The sequence below is a fragment of the Tympanuchus pallidicinctus genome, unplaced genomic scaffold (genome assembly GCF_026119805.1).
Source record: "Tympanuchus pallidicinctus isolate F22 unplaced genomic scaffold, pur_lepc_1.0 scaffold3, whole genome shotgun sequence".
NCBI classification, from domain to species: domain Eukaryota; kingdom Metazoa; phylum Chordata; class Aves; order Galliformes; family Phasianidae; genus Tympanuchus; species Tympanuchus pallidicinctus.
The window spans coordinates 74405548-74426062 of NW_026294747.1; the positions used below are offsets into that span (position 1 = coordinate 74405548).

Consider the following 20515-nt stretch of genomic DNA (forward strand, 5'->3'; position numbering starts at 1 on the left):
CGCCAATACTTGAAAGGTTGAGAATTTACCAAGTCAGTGTTACAGATTATTTTAAGGAGTGATAATATCAGGTATCTGTGCTAGTATACAGGTTCACTCATGTAAGTAAGTGAAGGGCCAGTTCAGATAACAATAGTGATTTGTTTAGCTTATATTGCAGTGCTTGGTATCCTCTGGATAAGCACTTGATGTTCCACCCACCTCTGGTAATTTTTATGCTTGCAATTAAGTTTCTGAAAATGATACTGCACTTCACAGTGTTGTGTCTCAGGCTTTTTGTAAGTAGGCATCCTGTGAATCTCTCGTAGGTCGCTAACAGAATGCTTCTTAGAATTAACTACAGATTGAATAAATAAATTTATGAAACATTTGAAGAAGTTGATGTTTTTCTATTCTGGCTTTCTTTTTTTTTTTTTTTTTTTTTTTTTTTTCCCAGGAGGAATGTGAAAAGAGATTAACTAAAGTAATACATGGTGGAACAAAGAAATAGAGAGACATTTCATTTCTGACAGTTTCATGGACTGTAATGAATCTTGTTGTACAGTATTAGTCAGTGACTGTAATTTAATCAGTTAAGAATTTGTGCTTAAACAAAACTTAGGTTTATATCCTGTGTGCATTTAAGGGTACATGAAGTACTGCATGCTGCATGCCACTTTATGAGATAACTGCCAGTTCCTCTTTGCCTGAGGCAACCAAATGAATTCCATACCTGTTAGCTCAGTCTCACAGTGACAAAACTGCTGGTTTTTCTGTTTTACGCATTAACATGTAAACATGTGCTTGCTAATCTGAGTTAACTAATAAACACAAGAATATAAGTACAGCCAGTTCTGTGTTAGGTCAAAGGTTCACTGACCCAGTATTCTGTTTCTCATCCTGGCCTATTGGGAATGCCTAAAGAAAGATAGAAGGTAAAGATAGAAGAATGTGGCAGACTCATAGCAGTGGCTCCCCTCCCCAGAATTCTCTCCCACCTTTGAGAGATCTATGGCCCTTGAACTTTGAAAATCAGAGGATGCTTTTATACTAAATAAACTTTAATGATTTTTTTTTTCCCTGTGAATTAGTCCAGCAAATTTCAAACTTAAAAACTTTTAGCAGCTCCTATAATGCTGCTCCAAGGACTTCAACATCATAACTATGCTAACATGCCGTCAACTAATTTCATCTGATGCTTCCAGTTTTCTCTTAGAAGAAAGATTTCCTGTATGACCTTTCTATTCATCTCAAGATTCTATACACTTCTGTCACATCCATTCTCATTTTTCACTTTTACAGCCTTAAATGTTGTAGTTGATTAATCATTCCTTCTAGAGAGCGGTTTCCTTCCTTTGATTATTCTTGTTGTCTTTCCCTAAATCTTTGCTAATTTTACTGTAATTTTTTTAGATGGAAAAAATGGAGCACATCTGCATCCTAAATTCACAATTAAGATACACTATTAATTTATATGGAGGCATAATGATGTTCTATATCTACTTTTCTATTTCTTATCTAGAAATACATTTTTCTAATTTTGTATTTGTGTCTGTTACCTACATTTTATGTTGATTGTTCGGACTCTGAAGCGCACATGATTCTCTCACAGTTGCTGTCATGACTTGTGTAACCTCCTCTTGAATATGTTTAAAGTATTCCTGAAGAGCACTGAAGAAAAGAATATTACCACTCCTATGTCTTAGCTGTCAGAAAGTGTGAGAAACAGAAGACATTTAGGAGAGCCTAAACTTAAAGAGGGTAAATTTAGGTTGGATGGAAGGAAAAAGCCTTTTACAGTGAGGGTGGTAAGGCACTGGAACAGGCTACCCAGAGATGTGGCTGTTCCATCCGTGGAGACATTCAAGGCCAGGCTGGACCGAGGTCTGAGCAACAGGGTCTGGATGTGTATGTCCTTGTTCATTGTAGGGGAGATGGACTAGATGACTTTTAAATGTCCATTCCAACTCTTAGGATTCTGTGATTCTAAACAAGGGTGTCCACTGTTATACTGTACTGTGCCATAGAGTATATGAGGCACATCCTGGGAAATACAATATAGCAGGTATGGGAAACTTGCACACTTTTTGGAATGACAAGCTGAGGTCATAAAGAACATCCCATGGTATCTAAAATGACACTAGATACCTTTACTTAGGCATGGAATTTCTGCCTATGTGGTGGTATGTAAACAGTCTACCTCTTATCTGTCAGTCAAGAAAGTTTGACTTTCCTATGTAGCCATATTTCTTGGTGAAGAAATTAGCTGCAATTTTAAAAAATTCTTCTGACCCTTTGTTGTCTCTTTGTTGTATGTAATATTTTAATATGATATAGACTCAGTATTCTAAAATAATGTTTCCTTTTATTCTTATTTAGGATGCAGGGGAAATGGTTCGGTCCTTCGTGGGTGGCTTGGAGCTTATAGTCAATTTGCTAAAATCAAAGAATAAAGAAGTTTTAGCAAGTGTCTGTGCAGCCATTACAAATATAGCTAAAGATGAAGAAAATTTAGCTGTTATAACAGATCATGGAGTTGTCCCTCTGTTGTCTAAACTAGTAAACACAGTAAGTAACAGCTAAACATATTGTATTAAGTATCTGAATTTCTTTCATTAATCTGCATTGTATCCAAATAAAAGATTGTGACAAGAGTGATAGATTTTTCAGCAGCTATAAGGAAGAGCTATAGAATTCCTCTTCTATGAGCTGTATTTTGGACATGAAAGTGCTCTGTGGCTGGTACTAAAATTGCTTTGGAAGATGAGCTCCATTTTAATAATCACTGTTGCCGACTATTGCTTCTCACAGCTGCTTTATGGAAAAAGCATGGAGAATTGAGAGAGCAATAAATCTGAAACACACAGGGAATCATAATTATAGGGCTGTGTGTTAAATTTTGATGCTACACTTATAAAATTTCCAGCCAGTCTAAAAGCATGCTTAAAACAATATAAAAATTAGCAGCACTTCTTATAAAGTGCTACTAGCTCCATGTCTCACAGTTCTTTCTAATCCTTAATTGTGCTACAGTAAAATTGAGATGACTTAAAGATGTTTGAGAATGCAGTTCTGCTTTCTATGAAATTTTTTATTGTATTATATTTCTGTTAATTTATTATGTTTTTACCTTCTTCAGAACAATGACAAATTAAGACATCACTTAGCAGAGGCCATTTCTCACTGTTGCCTGTGGGGAAACAATAGAGTTACCTTTGGAGAGAACAAGGCAGTAGCTCCTCTAGTACACTACTTGAAGTCAAATGATCCATTGGTCCATAGAGCTACAGCACGGGCTTTGTATCAGCTTTCAGAGGATCCCAGCAACTGTATCACCATGCATGAAAATGGAGTGGTGAAGGTGAGATAGAAATTTTCTTATCTGATTTGGTAAAAGAGATTTTTCATTTGAAATAGCTTTTAAATACTGCAGAGTACCTCAAATATTCTGAGCTTTGTCCTAGAAAAGCTCGATGGCGGTGAAATAGTAAAGTGTGTTTGAGTGCTAAAATTATTACAGCTTGGTGATGTTATGACATCAACATTCATTTCTAGAGTGCTTCACTTGACTTTGACCTCAGCTGGTAGTCACATTACCTCAGCATTTTATCAGCATGCTTGATTCATGTATTTTAACAGCATGGATAGTTGGCCACTGTGGCAAAAAGACACTGTGTGTAACTGGATTTGGGGAAAATTTAACATTAAAATTAAGAAATGAAGTTTACCTGGAACCGTGCAATAATGAAAAATCTTATTTTAAGAGTTCAGCAGGAGAATATTTTGTAAAGGTTCCAGAAAGAATTTTTCTGTGAAAATGATTTCTGAAAGGTTTTATCTCATAACGAAGAGAGGTTCTTTACTGAATTGCATGATACCAGGACAAGAGATGATTGAAACTGATGGATTCCAGCCAGATATAAGGAAAAAACGTTCCACCAGGAGGGTACACTGGAACACTTTCCTACAGTGGCTGTGGAATCTACATCCAAGAAAATCTGAAAACCTCTCTTGAAAGAAATCAGAAACCTTTTCTGGATTCAAAGCTGACCTTACTTTGAGCAGAAGGTCAGCCTTGATGAGATAACCTTCAAACCTGTGTGATTTGGTAATCAAGATCATCTGACTTCTAACAGATGGAGAATAATGATTGAACTTTGCAGAATTCCACAGTCCTTTGATAGTGGAGAAGTATACTCCATCTTTTCTCTGTATTTTATTGATTCATTCCTGTGGCATATCCACTTAGGGAAAATAGCTGGTTTTTTGTGATACTAGTCTTTTCTATTTTCTATGCAGAAGCAGTCACCCGTTCTTCAGTGTACTTTGTGAAATGAGCATCTCAAAAGAAATATTGTTAGAATAACAGATTTAATCAGTCTGCTTTTAGATAGTTAAAGAGAAGTGTAGGATAAAGTGTCTGAATTCTACTCCTTATCATTCAGAAATGGAATATTCATTCCATAAACAGGCAATTCACTTGAATTTTAGGTCTGGTTTTCAAATGTAAGTGACTAAGAGATGCAGTGTTATTCCACATACCTCAAAGTATTTCAGAATTCTACAAAGTTTTGCTAATTCTCCTCTATAGTTCACAGAATCTCAATTTTTAGGGGAAAACAGTCTTACGGCAAAAAAACCTGACTCCTTAATAGATCCTTAAAATGCATCCTAATGTGATCAAGTATTAAGAGATTAATGGAGAGTATTAAGACAAAAACACTGATGACCACATTTTGCCATGAAGGACCTGGAACAGCTCTTTATACCTGCTAGGTGTCACACTACACAAAAGTCTTGGGAAGGATTTTTTTTAAGTTGATTTGAAATACCATCTATAATATTCCAAGGCTCCACTGTCAACTGATGCCATAAGCTGTTCCATTTGGTAGACTGGAATCTTCTTGTAGCTAGGAGGTGTCCATGAACCAAACAGTTAGGTGGGAAAAGGAACACTGGTTCTTTAGTGCCTATTCTTCTTACTGGCAGTAAAAATAAAATAACCTTTGAAGGCACTAATATACCAGATGGTTTAGCTATTGCTGCCCCCCCCTGCCCCCCCCCCCCCCCCCCCCCCCCGAAAAAAAAATAATGGAAGTTTGGCAGTGTTTTTTCAGTCAAACCAGTTGGAAGGTTGATGCCATCCATATCAAAGACTGTCAGCTAGCAGGCAGTCAAATGTACTAGGTAATTGCAAACTTTTAAGAGGGGTTCATAGAACCATAGAATGGCTTGGGTTGGAAAAGACCTTGAAGATCATTTAGTTCCATCTAGTGCCATGGGCAGAGTTGCACCCAGGGTTGCCCAGTCTCTCTAGTGAAGAGCTGACTGAGAGCATGCTTTTATAATTACGTAAAGGTTATTGTGTCCAGAAGTTTCCATGACACATCCTATTTTTACTTCTGGAATTTTTTTCTGGATTCCTTTGATATTTTTCACCCTCTACCAGATATCTAATGTTTCAGTAATTGTGACTGGTTGGATTAATGGAGTAGCTACTGTGACTCTGACGAGCTGCAATACATTCTGAATCCTGGATGTTCCTCTACCCTTGTTCATGTGCTATGTTCAAGTGCACAGAAAGTCTGATGTTTCAGGGAAACATTTACTCTGCATGAATAACACATCCCCTGAATGCTTGAGCAGTTCATCAGAGACCTTTGCAACGCATGAGATTTCTGGCCATTCTCTACACAGTGTGTACACACAAAGTTCTATCTAGGAAACCAGGAATAAAAATATATAGAGGCAGATTCTCATATTTCATATTTTACTACTGCAAAAAATAATTGCTAATCACTTGTTTGAAAACAACAGGCATATGTGCACAGTTGTGAAAGAACAGTTTCAAGTTCTCAAATATTTGTAGCTGCACCCAATATACAGTCAGTTTTTCATGCAAGTCTGAGTGGCAAGAAGTTATGGAAATACTGGTGTATGTGAAGACAAAAGGATGATTTTGGAGAAAGTTTAGAAAGGCAATGAAGGAAGTTTTTTCTTTTATGCTCAGTTCCACATTCTGTTCTTCTGACTAGGAATGGAACAATGGTTATGATGTGACAGGAGAATCAATGCTTTCTTTCTATCAAACACCAGAAAATATTTCCTCCTTCTGAAGTAAAAATTCATGGCTGTACTGTAAAACTTTTTCAAAGATCAAGTAATGATGTGTGGGACACTAGAACATGAGGAATTTTTAGACATTAGAGTAAGGAACAGGCATCACCCTGAATTCAAGATGGGAAATAGCTGTCCACAGACCAAGAAGAGAAATCTGGCAGTGGATTAGCAGTTTTCAGCCAAGATACACATGAGTGCCAGGCAACATGCTTCACATTTGGAGTTCCCTTACAATTACAGAAGAGAAATAGTAAAATCACCTGGGATCATAGCATTCTTCATGGAAACATGAAGCTGTTGCAAAGGAACAAAGACTTTTACCTATGGTTGTGTGCTCTTGAAACTTTAGAGAAATCGAACTTGTTCAAGAAAAGATCTCTGCTAAACAGCATAGATTTTTTACAAGCTTTCTCTTTTAAGGTGAAGAACCTTTAACTGACACCCAGCCTGAACCTCCCCTGCTGCAGACCATGCCGTTCCCTCAAGTTCTATCACTTGTTACCAGAGAAAATAAACCAAGGAGCTTCAGCCACTCCTTATGTTTCTTCATCTCTAGACCCTTTACTGTGTTTCATCTCTCTCCTAATTTAGACATTTATGCAAAGATAAGGCACCCCAGTCTCTACAGCAATACAGTAATACTGGTACAAAGGTCAGATTTACGCAATTGCATCCCCCCATATCTGTGTTTAAGGGGGTGCCTCACAAAGTTCATACATGTGGACATGAACTGCAGTCCAGTTCATTATTAGATAGGAATGACAGACTTCCGAACAATAGTGCAATATGAAAGAGGTATTCAAAATGTACTTTGCTCTTGGAAAAATACAGATGAGGTGTATTTATGATATGTTGGTGATGAAACACTATCTGCCCAACAGTACCTGAAGCACACTTTAAACATGACCTAACAAAGACAGATGTTTTGAATTAGTGGATCTAACTAACTTGAATCCAGGGATTTTGAAGAAGGACTTTGGAGTATTAGGGATGGATTCCATTCATCTGAATTTGGCTACTTTTAGGTGTGGTGTTTAAAGCAATCTAAACTAAGACACCTTCATTAGCCAATGGAAAGAGAGGCACCTGCAGACTTATGCTAGCTGAGATTAGATGCCCAGAATATTGGAAAAGTAGAGGCTCATGAAGGTTTCTTGTTTTCTCCACTAAGTATTGAAAGAACCTAGGTCTGTAGCTCAGACTAAACAGCTGGCTTTCAGACAGCTAAATTTAAATTACTATCCTCCTGAATGTTGATTTTCGGTAAGCTTTGCAGTACAAGGAAACTTGAAGGGTTCAGAGAAAAGTAGTGTGCCAGTATTTTAAAAGCCTAAATAAGATTATAGTCCTGTAAACTGGACACTATTCTGATGTTGAATAATCATAGATATGCATTATAGTACTACGCTGTACATTATAATCCTAGAAGAAATGACTGTAATGGTCTGGTCTGATGAGCTTTGCTCATACAAGCCAGAGACATGGCTTCAATTTATTTCTGTTTAGAATAGAGTATATCTTTTAGAAAAACACTGACTCTTTACTTAAAAAATTCCAGCAATGGAAAATCTAGTAGAGCCATCAAAACTTTTTCCAGTCGTTAAATACCTTCCCCATAAAAACATTTGCATCTTATTTGTAGCCTAAAGTTTTATCTTATGCCATTACATGTATGATACTGTTGCTTGGTAAACTGAAAAGCCTTATATAGCTTCTGTTTTCATGAATGTTCTCGTAGTGAAATCAAATCATTCCACTGACATCACTTTAATGAATGTAATCTCCAATGTAATCTCTGTCTTTTCTATTGTTTATTTTGGTGGGTCATCTCTGAATCTTTTTTTCTGAACTTTCCTTTTTTGGACTCAATTTCAGCATATTTCAGTACAGAATTCACTATTCCAGTAATAGTAGAATAAATTCTTAAAACAGGTAAAATAACTTCCCCGTCTCTATGTAAGCTCTGTTTGAACATCAGAGATTTTCATCATTCTGTTTGGCCTCAGAATTGCCCTCAAAGTTCATATTCGGCCAGTTTTCTTCTTTGACTGTTCACCAGGCTAGCCGTTCCCATGCTAGAATGCTTTCCCACACAAAGGTAGAAGTTAACATAAGGTAATACTGTTGATATAAATCACTAATGAATTTAGACCTAGTGAAGTAAGCTCTTTTTTTTCCCCAAGAGATTAAATCATTCTGTAATTTTGTCAATAAACTTTGTGAATCTCAGATGAATTACTTATCTTTTTTATATTAATCATTTACAGTATAAAAGCAGCCACAAAATGCATTCAAGCATTTTATTATTTTAGAAAAGAAAATCTTAAGACACCAACACAGTGACTCTTCCAATAATGCCTTTAAAGCAAAATGAAGCCTTTTTCATAACGGAAGATTCCAGTTTTGGCAGAGACATGATTTGTTAGAAAACTGAAGTTTTCTGGCTGAGAGTTGAGCTATGTAGGCACAAATGGATTAAGGTCTATGTAAAACATATTAGTTGTTTTGATTGTAAACTATGAGGCTAAAACCCACGCATTCTGTTTGCTGAATATTTTGCATTTGCAAGCAGCTGATCAGATGGTGTACAGATATTCTAAAACATTCAGGGATATTTTCCCAGTGAGATGAATGAGGATCTACTGGCATTTTGACTTTGAGTAAAGTTTGTGCTTGAATTCCTAACTAATAAATAATGTTATTAAACTTATTCACTTGTTTATCTATATTGCCAGAGCACCTAAAGCCATTGATCCCAGTTGAATCGTTCACCTTGCTAGGCAGTGATGTATGGCTGTATCAGAAAAAGACCTCAGAAAACCTATTGTTTGAATGTAGGGCACAACAAGGTGGAGGTGAGCAGATAGGAATTAAATAGTAGGAAAAAATCTAAAAAATACATATGTTGCTTATATGTGGTAATTTAAGCAAACCGAGATCAATCACTGCTAATTTGCAACTCCGACTCTATTATTATAAGCAAAATATAAATACAAGATGCTGGCTGTAAACTTTTTGTGAAAATCAAGAGAGCAGAGCCACCAGATAGTACCCAGTCACCCAGATATTAAGGTACTTAACCCATACGAGAGCCATAGCTGGTGCTACTGTCTATCTGCCAACGGCTACAGAAAGTCAGCTATGTTAGCTTGTTGAGCTCTTTTTTCTTCTAGACTGTTCTTATTATTCAGAAAAGTTGATATAAAGATGGTATTTTTTCCTGCACTATGTATAACTCTATTTTCACCTGTTATTCCATTGTATGTAGACATTTTTGGGACAGAAGATCCACAAATTGCATTGCATATCTGAAATGCAGATCAGACTTTCCAATTTATGTTCTGGCACTTTTTAATATTGAAAGTGTCCATCCAACTTGCCAGTGTATAGAACTGATCTTTAGCCTTACTCTTTGGTCTCACTGAATTATTTGCACAATTGTAGGAGCACTCAGTTTTCATAATATTGCAAAATGTCAGTAAATACCTTCTGGAATATTAGTTACAGCTAGTAGGATCTTCAGCAGGAATACTGAAAACTTAATTTTAAAACCTTGATACAAGAAAGGTAAAATAGAGTCTCGTGCTTCTAGGAGTGTACAAGATGCTCCTTGATGTATCTATGTCCTTATACATATGAATAGATATATTCTTAATTAATTCATCACATTTTTTCTACTTCTCATGCTACATCCTCAAGTGATGCATAGTTGTTTTTCATTTTGTTAGCTTTTATTTTTGCAAAGAAGCTGTAATAGCTAAGATATATTTTCTAAATTGTACTATGAATTAATCTATGAATTATTTGTACTTTTTGAATTCTAATATTAATGGTAGAAAAGCTAATCACACAAAGGCTCTTCCTTTCCCTTGTTACAATCTAAGATTTAAAAATAGCTGGTTTAACCATGATTTACAAAAGTTTACTATGAAATGACATTTTTCTGTTTGAAGAGTTTTTCTGTACTTTGTTATAATGACTGTATTAAAGAATGTATTTTGGGTATTTTATTTTGAATTGCTTTCAAATTTTGCTCATTACTTACTAAACCATAAATCCTTACAAGTTTTGGCTAATTTTTTTAACACGAAAAGACTTTCGTAAGATCATCTTTGTGAACTATAAACTATGGAAGATGATTACTAGGAATTTTTACCAAATTATATGCTCTTTACCATATTATATGCTCTTCAGCATATAATACATATATCTGAGGATCAGAAACTGAAGTACAAATGCACTTGCACACCTAATTCTTTAGTTGTGTTTGATCAGAGGGTTAGTTTTTTTGTGGGGGTCTTTGTTGAGAACATTGATACAGAATATAGTTTTATGTTATTAACCTTTAAGAAAATAATTTTTAAAATCAATCCAAAATATTCTGTATAGTATCTATGCAGTAACATTATCCATGTGCAATACATATATACCTGCATATTCGCATATTTATATTTTTATTTTCAGTTTAGAAGAGCCCTCTTTTTAACAGTCATGGTTGGCTTTATTCAGGCTCCACTGTTCAGACTGGAGATACAGTTGTTTGGCACATACCTCCAGGCTTGTTGTTTTTCATAAATCAGTTGTTACAGTTCTTAGATGTCAAGGAAGAGGGCACTAGATGGCAAAATTGCTGCATGGCTGTTGGCTACAGAAATTACACCCAATTCCTTCACCCACAGATATGCAAGATTTTCCACAAGCTAAGTAAGATACTGGCATTTGTTGTTTTGTTTCAGAAGGATTAATGATAGCTGACAATGTTACACCAGTGCAATTTCTATTGTGTTGGCAACTGCCAGCTGTGTACATTTTTCTTACAGTTTCAGCTCCAAGAAACAGAAACCAGTAAGCCTCTACCTTCTTAATAAGTAGAATTCACCATTCATAAAGTAGGGGTACTTAACATTTAAAACACTTCACTTTTGCACCATTGCCAAAGGTAATGACGTTTGACTTCAGTGTAGATTAAGCCTCAAAGTTTCAATGATTTTTAAAAATTTTACACTGCTAAAGTTTATGATATGTAGCAAGTGTTCTGTCAAAATGTGGCTTACCCCGATAGGTAAAAACAGCAGCCCGAGGGAGATCAGCTTATCTTTGCCCAAATCCTATGCTTCAGAAGACCTCTAATTTAGTAACGTTTGGATAACAAACCTAGAGGCTGGCATAAAACTCCACTTGGCACAAGTTAAGCATCTTTCAGTCTTATAAAAAGAAGCTTGTCCCACTAAGCTGTAGGTTTGTTGGAGCTGTTTAACAGTAGCTGTGCCCTGCAGCTCTTTTAGTGATAAATGAACTGCTTCAAATAAGTGCAATTGCAGCCAACTGTGCAGAAGGAATCATTAAAAAAATTTAAATAGACATTTTTGAAGCTTAAAAATGCACAAACAAAGTATGTTAAACCAAAATATATGGTGCTTCTTTTAATGGAAAAGATTGCTACTGGCTAAGTCTGCCAGCATCAATAGGTGTGCCAAAAAGCCAAGGAATCTGGCAGAGTCCATAGATAGCTGTTCCATCTTTCATCTATATTTCTTTTCTGTATTTATCTTGCTTTAGAAAATGCAGAGAATGTCTTTTCCTTCCGACTTGGCACTTTTTTCTAAACCACAGAAATACACAGAAGAGCTTCTTGCAATTGTTTAGCTCCCTGTACTAAGTCTCATCCCTGTGTCTGTGTGAAGTATTTGTTTCGAATTTGGTAATAATAAGAAAAAAAACATTGAAATATTTTATTTTACATGGAGTAGTAGCTACATTGTCTGATATTAGAATTAGTTTTGTTAATTGAGAGGTACTTGGCTTAATGCACAAGGGCAGAATGCCAGGTAATTATTTTTGGCATTCAGCTGATCAAAAATAGTTTCCTTGTCTGTAAGGAGCTTTTCAAAGAAGATGAATATAAGAAATAATAAGGGCAATATATACATGCATAGATATGTAGAAATACATATGTGTAAATAGAGACTGAATTGTCATTCGGGAGTCCTTAATGTACCAAATTTTACATTTCACATTGTTGTCTATGAAAACTCTCCTTTCTTCTTCTTCCTGCAGGATCAATCACTCAGTTAGAGCTGGCTTCAAGCCCTAGACATTGTATTCTCTTTTATGTTGCCGTTTCAAAGAGCACTCTGCAGTATCTTTTAATAATATGGCACATCTTGCTGCTGTCACTTTCACGGTAAAGATGCGAAGGAAAAGTCCCCTTGCAATGCGTAGATGATGAAATGGGCCCTTGTGTTAATGTTGCTGATTAGCATTCCATATTTTGGCATAAAGTCTAAAGATTTGACCAGGCTCCCAGAGCACATGAGGTTGATAAGAATTGCGTCGCTGACTTCAGTGAGGGCTGGATCAGATTACGAGTCACAGTTGCAATGGTGATTATACAACAATCAACCAAAGGCTAAAATATATCTTCTGCTAGACTACAAAAGTCCATGCATTTTCATTTTATAAAAAAATCTCTTTTTATTGAATTTCACATTTATCTGCAAGGATCATAACTGACTGTATTTACCAGCTACTAATCAGTGCAACTAATTGCAACTGTTTATGTTTAATCTCTGGAAGTTTTGAAGAGAAATAAATGAATGTTGAAATAAGAGAGTATTGGTCAGTATTGCGAGTCAGTTACAAAAGGAGTCTGATAAACTGCAAAATATGCAGGAAACAAGAAAGATAGATCATAAGTGAATTTAGGTTGTATCCAATATGCTCACTGCATTTGTGTTGAAGATAAAGATAAAAATACGAAACTGTACATGATAAAGAATTGAGAAAGAGAGAATTTCTGGACTTCAGAGGTATTGTAGGCTAATGGAGTGTGTATATATTTCAAACTCTGACATAATTTTGTCCTGGATTTCCTGAGCATTCACTGTGTAAATAGTATTTTATTAGTCTTTTGCTTCTTGAAGTGTTTCATCTTCTCATCGGTAGTCGTACTCTTTTATTCATGTGCAGTAATCCTCTTCTTATTTTAAGTATTGGGTTTACCCCCCTTGTGTTGTAGAAATCTGTTCAAGAAAGCTCTTCACCGAAAACTCATAAAGAAATAAAATTGCTATGTCACCTTTTTTACATACCATACATTTACTTCTGTGTCTTTTGTCCTTCATACATCATGAAAGTGATGATAAAAAAGAAATACAAAATGTGCAGTATATACAGAGTTCTCTAAATGCCAAAATCAATTTAAAGATAGGAAAATGCATTCTAGCAATTAATCTGTCTCTGTAATCCAAAGCAAAAACTTTCAAAGTAGAAAACTAAGAAGTAGACTAAGAAGTTTTTTTTAAAATCTACAGATATGAATTAACACTGCACACAGATCTTTATCCATGAAGCAACCTGTCTCATTTCTTGCTTTCCCACATTCAGAATTTAGTATTTCTTTGAGTAAAGCTGAACCATGTTCCATACATTGATTTATGCTGTGCTAGTTTTCTTTTGTTTCCTGTGTTTAATGTAGTAAAGTTGTACTCTACTAATTATCCATAGTAGTGCCCGAACATGAAAGAAGTTAATACAGGAAGAGAAACAACCACATAATCAGTTTGAAAAGGCTTCTCATATTTACACCTAAGAGAAATGATTGCCTTTCTAGACTGGAAGAGTTTCTAACTGTGTCCAAAGGGATAGTTAATTTATGTACGTGTTTATTCTTATTTCATGTTAAATATTATTTGTTTTGGGAAGTTACCTTTAGTTAGGAGGGACTTCAAAATGTGAAAAATTAAATCAAAATTAAGTTATCATTATTAAATTCTATTTTTCATCTCAGAATCTATCCAGATTGTATTACAGTAGTCGTTTATTATTTTTGACTGTATACAGTAATTTTTTGTATTAGTTTAATAAAACATTCTAATGGAATGTTGTATGGGAACTGTGGAGTCAGGACCTGAACCTCTGATTGATCACCTGAGGCGAGCCGTGAGTCAGCCAGAGGAGCACAGCTGAAGGCAATTCTGCTGTGCTGCCGGAAGGGTGGAGCCTGGCTGCACCCCTCCTAGACCTATTTAAGAGCTGGCTACCAGAGGGGAAGGATCTCTTCTGGAGATCAGCCCTCTTGGCGTTTTGTGGTGAGCCCAGCTGCAGGGTAAGCTCTTCCACTTATTCTCTTTTTGTTATCTTTTTGTTTATTGTCTACTTTGCCTAACTCTCTTGATTATATTGTGATTATAACATCTTGATATCTATTGATTATACAAATGTTCTCTAGTTTAAAAACAGACTATAAATTGAACAATGCCAGTCACCTTCCAGTTTACGTAAATCTATGCACTGTTACTACAGATCTTAAAACATGAGGATATAGTTCTTCTTGTACACCCCCCAAAAAAGTGACTTGAATCTTTATTTGAAATAAATGCTGTTGTTAGTGTCTACAGCATGACTGTCCTGCCTTTATCCCCAGAATGTCATACGTAAGGTTTACTAGCAGAAGCACCCCATTGGTTTTGATCACTACAGTTCTACTAAGGCAGAGAGACACACACTTGGACCATTGGACTTAAATCTGCGTTGGTGTTATAGAATCAAAACCAGTAGTTGGAATTGAATACAGAAGAGAGTTTGAAGTTGGTCCATGCATACCAGTAGATGTAACATATTTTTAAAGCTGTAGTACAGTGAGGTTTTGCACCTTGTTCTCAGAATAAGATGCAGCTTAAGATAACATCAAAGCATTTGTCAGTAGTCCAGAAGCTGCGGTTTCCCTTTACTGTTGTTCAGTGCTGACTTCAAAAATAAAGCACTTCAGGAATAGTAAGTAAACAAGAGAACAACATGTAAGATGTTTTCAGGGTTTTGCTGGGAAGTCAGGCAGAATCTGTCAGTGCATGAGGGTTCCTGGACAGCTGAAGTCTCCTTTTTTTTCTGACTTGCTCCTGAAAGTTTATTTGCAACTGACCTCCTTTAGCTTCTATATAGCCCTTGTGTGACTCACAAATTGATAGAAACAGTATTTTTAATAATAGTCATTTTTGTACATTTTGACAACCAAAACTGAATTAGAAGTTCTTTCTCAAACTTCCTATACTACCTTCGCAGAAATATTAAGGAAAGAAGGGAAGGCAGAAGTTATGCTTCTGTAAAATGAAAAAGAAAAAAAATATGAAAAGAGCAGGAATGAAAAAGCAGATGAGTACTGAAAGTGAGCAGGGAATAAAAAGAAAGATTGATCAGGGTGCAATAAAATAAAGAAATAGTCTCCAATGTGTTACAGAGCCAGACTGCATTATGAAAGGAAAGGAACGTCCATGAGCCTGCTTGTGTCCATTACATGTTGTTAAGTAAGCAGGCTCCTGTTTTAATACAATGAATTTCCAGTGAATTGAAAAGAAAGTGTTTTTTGTATTTTTTTTTTTAATGTAACTGTACTGATGTTATGAAAAAGTTCTTTATTCTCTCTGTGCCACCAAGGGCCTTTTATGTGTTAATCTTCTCTTGAAAACGACATGAAATAAGGATAAAATGAAGTGGTTCAAATGAAAACATGCTGTAAGACCTTGGGCTTCATCACTTCTGGATTATCAGATCTGCCTATTGCTTTTTGTGGGATGAATTTCATATCCTGTAAGACCCTTCTGTACATTGGAATGTTCATGATGATTGAATTCTTTCTTAATATTGCACCAAACTTCTTACAGCTGAATGTGGACTCAGATTATCTGCCTTTAAGGACTCTGATAGGTTGTATGTAATCGTACCTTTTAAACAATGATTTAAAGTTGTTTTTATTACTAGTTTTACTTAGCTTTATTACCTTTCTATGATATGTTTATATTCACTTCTATCTGAAATTGCAGGAAATATTCTTTGTGATGGAAAAGCTATTCAACCTAGTGTATTTTAGTGCAAGTTTACCAAGTTTTAAAACTATTAAAACTATTCTACATTTTACCATTCAGCATTTTGTTTCTTGTCAGATATTCAGAATCTGCTGCTTTTGCACAGAAGTGGGGCACCTTTCCCAAAATAATTATTTTACTGTGAAAAATAGACAGTTAATACAGATGAGGTGTTGAATAAGCTGTAGAATATTTTGTTCATATTTTGTACACATACATAGATTAGGAATTATGTAGGTATATTTAAGTTGCATACCATATTATAATTTCCTTTATGCAACACTGCCAACAAGTGAAGTAATTCCTCCTTTAAAATAATTGGATAGTATGGGAGTTATAATTTATTTTGTATTTTGTTAGTGTTTGCCTATGAGGATTTCTCTTCAAGAGCAAGGAAGGCACGGTTCAGAAAGCTAGCTGTTGCCCCTTTTTTGGTTTAGCTGTAACTAAACAAAAGATACAGAAGATATACAAAACTGAACGAAAGATATACAAGATATACAAAAGAATAGATAGCAAAGTGCACTGCAAACTGCAGACAAGTTTTTCCCACCAGGTTCTGCACCTGTTTGCAGAAAGGAAACAGATTTTCTCCTGCACTCTTTTCACTGTTGGTTTTGGTTTTTTTTCGGTTGTTTGTTTTTTGTTTTGTTTTGGAAGGAGTAAGAAAAAGATGAGACAAAGGAGACAGATCCTGCCCAATCTGCTGACTGCCACCACTTTCAGGTGTGCCTTGGCCTGTATCTTTCAGGCCTTGTCATCCTTCTGTAGTGCTTGACTATCAAGGGCTGTTATTCTTTTTCCATGGCTGCTAGAATAGAGATGTGTTTCAGGGGAGAGAGAAGAGGAAAGATAGGAATAAGAGAATGAAGAAGAAGAAACTAGGTGGGATCTTCCTAGGATTTCACCATGCCCAAACAAGGAGCTTCAGTTCCTGCATCTTCACATTCTGTGCAAGCAAGCTGGGCTGCACTGACTTCAGTTCCAGAGAAGAGAGGCATTCCATGAAAGGCAGTCAACATGGTCTGTGTTTGTCCTGCCCATCTTTTGCACTTACTGGGACTTGTAGTGCTGGGCTTTCCACCTCTGCTAGCTCAGCATTCCCTGACCCAAAGACTTTGCATCTGAAATTTATTGTCTTTGTGTTGCATAAGCAAAAAACAAAAACAAAATCAGGAGAAAACACTGCAGAACTTGCATAAGCATCTTCTTAGGGGAACATGCATTGCACATGGTACATCCTTTCTGCTGAAAGAGAAAATCAGAAAAAGGTCCTGAATTTAGAAGCAGCGACTTATTTTAACCTTAATTATGCTTTGATTGAGGAATATGCTTTATTATTTAGAATTTAATTTCATGAGAAATATTTTCATAGGAATACGTGTAATGTAATACTCAAACTAGGTGCTTTAATATTTTCCAGTGTGCACTATGGTGTTGAAAGTTAGCAAACTGCTGGCTGGATCTAGACTGTTACTTTCTTGGATAAGCTTCTACCATATGCTTTTATTTAAAGTATTTTTTTTCTCTTAGGTTAGGTTTATAAAAAGCATGTGAAAAATGTCTTTTTTGGAAAAGAAGTGTTACACAATTAGAAAATCACAGTGCTAGAAAATCAGTATCCTTTAGGAAATGTTGCAAATAAAATAATTCAGATACTAAATCTTCATAAAAAAAAAGAAATGGCAAGTCCTATCACCAACTGGAAATGCTGTCAATCTGCAAGATGTCATCACCAGCATAGCAGATAGAAGCAGCAGTTATGTTGAGAGTCTTTATTTCCAGGAATTGTGAGCTCAATGTGAACTGTGACTAGCTTCCCAGTATAGATATGAATCTTGCTGAAGGAGCCTGTCTATATTTCCTTCTAAAAAAGAAAAAGGCTTGAAAAATTGGCATTAAAAATTATTTTGATAGCTCTTTTTCCTTCATTTTTTGCTTTCATTTTCACAAGACTCCAGAGTATTGCTTAGGCTGATATATATTTGTTTTGCATGAGCAAAGGAACCTCTCTCCATAGTACTGTTCCACTCTTCCCACTGTTTTGGAAAACTTGCACAAGCATCAAGTGACCAACCCCCTTTTAAAGAATATGTGCAAACTATATTCTTTCTGAAAACAGTGCTGCTTCTGTTTCCTGCTTCCCACCTGTGAGTCCGAAAGCTGCAATGATTGTGACTAAAGGAATGTAGGAAAGGGAGGACTTAGGAATTATTGTACCCAGTGCATGGAGCATCTGAACCTTACAAGATTTTGTTTATTGGTTTACTGGAGGAATACTTGTCTGCATCTCTTTCTTCTTTAAAATCCTCTTATGCTATGCTTTTGTAGAAGTGAAAAATTCTAGAAAGACATCTTCATAGAAAAAAGAATTACTAACTTTTATTACCCATTTTGGAAGGATACATTTACAAGTTCTTTTATCAACTCTTGATTTATTTTGTTTTTTTTTTTTTTAAAAAAATTCAATTGGTGATTTTGTGATTTCAGAGATAATATTCTCAGGAAGCTCTGCTTTCAGAGAGTATCAGGCAGCATCATTCATGGTACAGTAACATGCAAGCCAATATTCTGGCTTACCCTCGTATGTCTGACTATTGCCTTGAAGAACAACTGTCATAACTTTGATACACCAGAGAACATGGTTGCCAGAGAGGAAGGTGGTTTCCATATATTCCAGGGCAAAGCTGAAACAGATCAGTGTAACATTATGAAATTTAGTAAGGATAAACACAGCATCCTGCAGCTGAGGACTTGCACTTGCCCTCACAGTGATACTGGCTAGGGACTGAGTGGATGTGGAACGGTTATATGGAAAAGGGCATGAGGATTTCAGTAGGCAGAGGGCTACATTAGCCAGCAGTGTCTCCTGAAAGCAAAGAAGGCACAGAACTGGGCTGCAATAGAAGGAGTGTGGTCAGTATGTTGAAGGAAATGATTTTTCTTCCCCATAGTACTCATTAGACCACTCCTAGAATACTGCAGCCAGCCCTCCAATACAGGAAAGAATTGGCTAAACCAGAGCTAGTGGGACCAGCAGAGTGCCATGAGGATTAAAATTGGTGCACCTGTCCTGTGAGGAAAAACTCAACAAAGTGGGTTTTTCAGCATGGAGAAGAGAGGGCTTCTAGTGAAATTAACATCAGCTTCCCAGTACCTACAAGGAGGTCAGTCATCAAACAGATGTAGCAAGGCTTTTCCCAGTGATGTATGGCTTTTGGGTGAGAGTCAACAGGCATAAACTGAAAGAAGGGAGACTGAATGTAGGGAAAATCTTTTCCCTATGAAGACAGACAAACGCTGGAACAGGTTGCTCAAAGAGATTATGCAGTCTCTGTCCTCAAAGGTTTTCAAGATTGGGCTGCATAAATCCCAGAGCAACCCGGTCTAATCTGATGGCTGACCCTGTTTTGTGCATGAACTGCACCAGAGACCTTTTGAGACCCCTTGCATTCAGGGCTACTCTGACTTTGCTGCTCTGAAGTGGCCACACCATTCTGTGCTGTTTTAAAGCTAGGACAGTAATAGCAAAATCTTCTTAATTGTTCTGAATATTTAAATGATTTGGCTGTGCGTAACTCTTGCTTTTGGAACCCATATATGCTACATATGCTCTGTATGTTCTCCAAACAGCTTGTATTTGTGCTTATTTGCTGGTATGACGTGCTAACTGTGCAAAAATTTTTGGACTCTTGCCTTAGAATATAGATACCTGCCAACTGAAAAAGAAGTCTACATAGTACTGCAAATGCTTTCTCTGTCTATGGAAAGTGCCTTTTATGTGCCAGAAAGAAGCATTTATACCACATGCTTTTTTTATTGCTTCTCACATCTGTTAACATTTACATGTGTCAGAAAACAATACCTGAACAGTAAAGGGAAGGGATACATGAAGTTCAAGGGCACTGCATCAAGAAGAAGGACATGCAATATTGCACTGGTGTACTGGAACTAAAAAGAAAAAAGTTTTCTTGGACTTGTCAAATATATGCAATATGTGGACATCGTCTGTGTATACATTCTGTGAATAAATTTCCACAGCTGAATTGGGTGACCCAAATTACCAGTAAAGTGAAATGAATCCACAACAGTTTGAGAAGTGGCAGTCGGGAAGTGAGAGAATTATAGCTTAGTTGGTATATATGAAAATGATAAAATTTTGCTTCATTTAAAACGGCATTTATATCAAAATCTTTGATGTTAGATTCCTAAATATGTAAGAATTACTCACATGCATTTAAATATATTGCATTTTCAATAATCTTCTCTCCACTTTCCTTCTCATAACATGGAGTAAGTTGACAGACAAATGTTTCTATATATTCTCTATCCCTAGCAGCTGCTACTGTATTAGACTCTGTTTCCAGGAATATTTCTTTGAAGTCATGTTCTGAAAATCCTGAACAAGGATTTTGTATAACGTGGCAGTTCTTATGGATGTTACCACTGGCAAGTGATTTAGAAGAACAACAAATCAGAGAGCAATTGATCCTTTAACCGCCAAACTCAGAAGGAAAAAAAAAAAAAACAACAGTTTTTAATGTTTTTGTAAAAAT

The 20515-nt window shown here is 36.1% G+C and overlaps 1 protein-coding gene across 1 annotated transcript in view; it reads left to right on the forward strand.

The window, feature by feature from the left end:
* ODAD2 (outer dynein arm docking complex subunit 2) overlaps positions 1 to 20515 on the forward strand; it is a 73541-nt gene that overhangs the window by 49805 nt on the left and 3221 nt on the right. Inside the window, exons 18-19 of the mRNA XM_052695351.1 lie at positions 2359 to 2547; positions 3119 to 3340. Of these exons, the coding sequence (XP_052551311.1) occupies positions 2359 to 2547; positions 3119 to 3340 (411 nt within the window). The remainder of the gene's footprint in view (positions 1 to 2358; positions 2548 to 3118; positions 3341 to 20515) is intronic.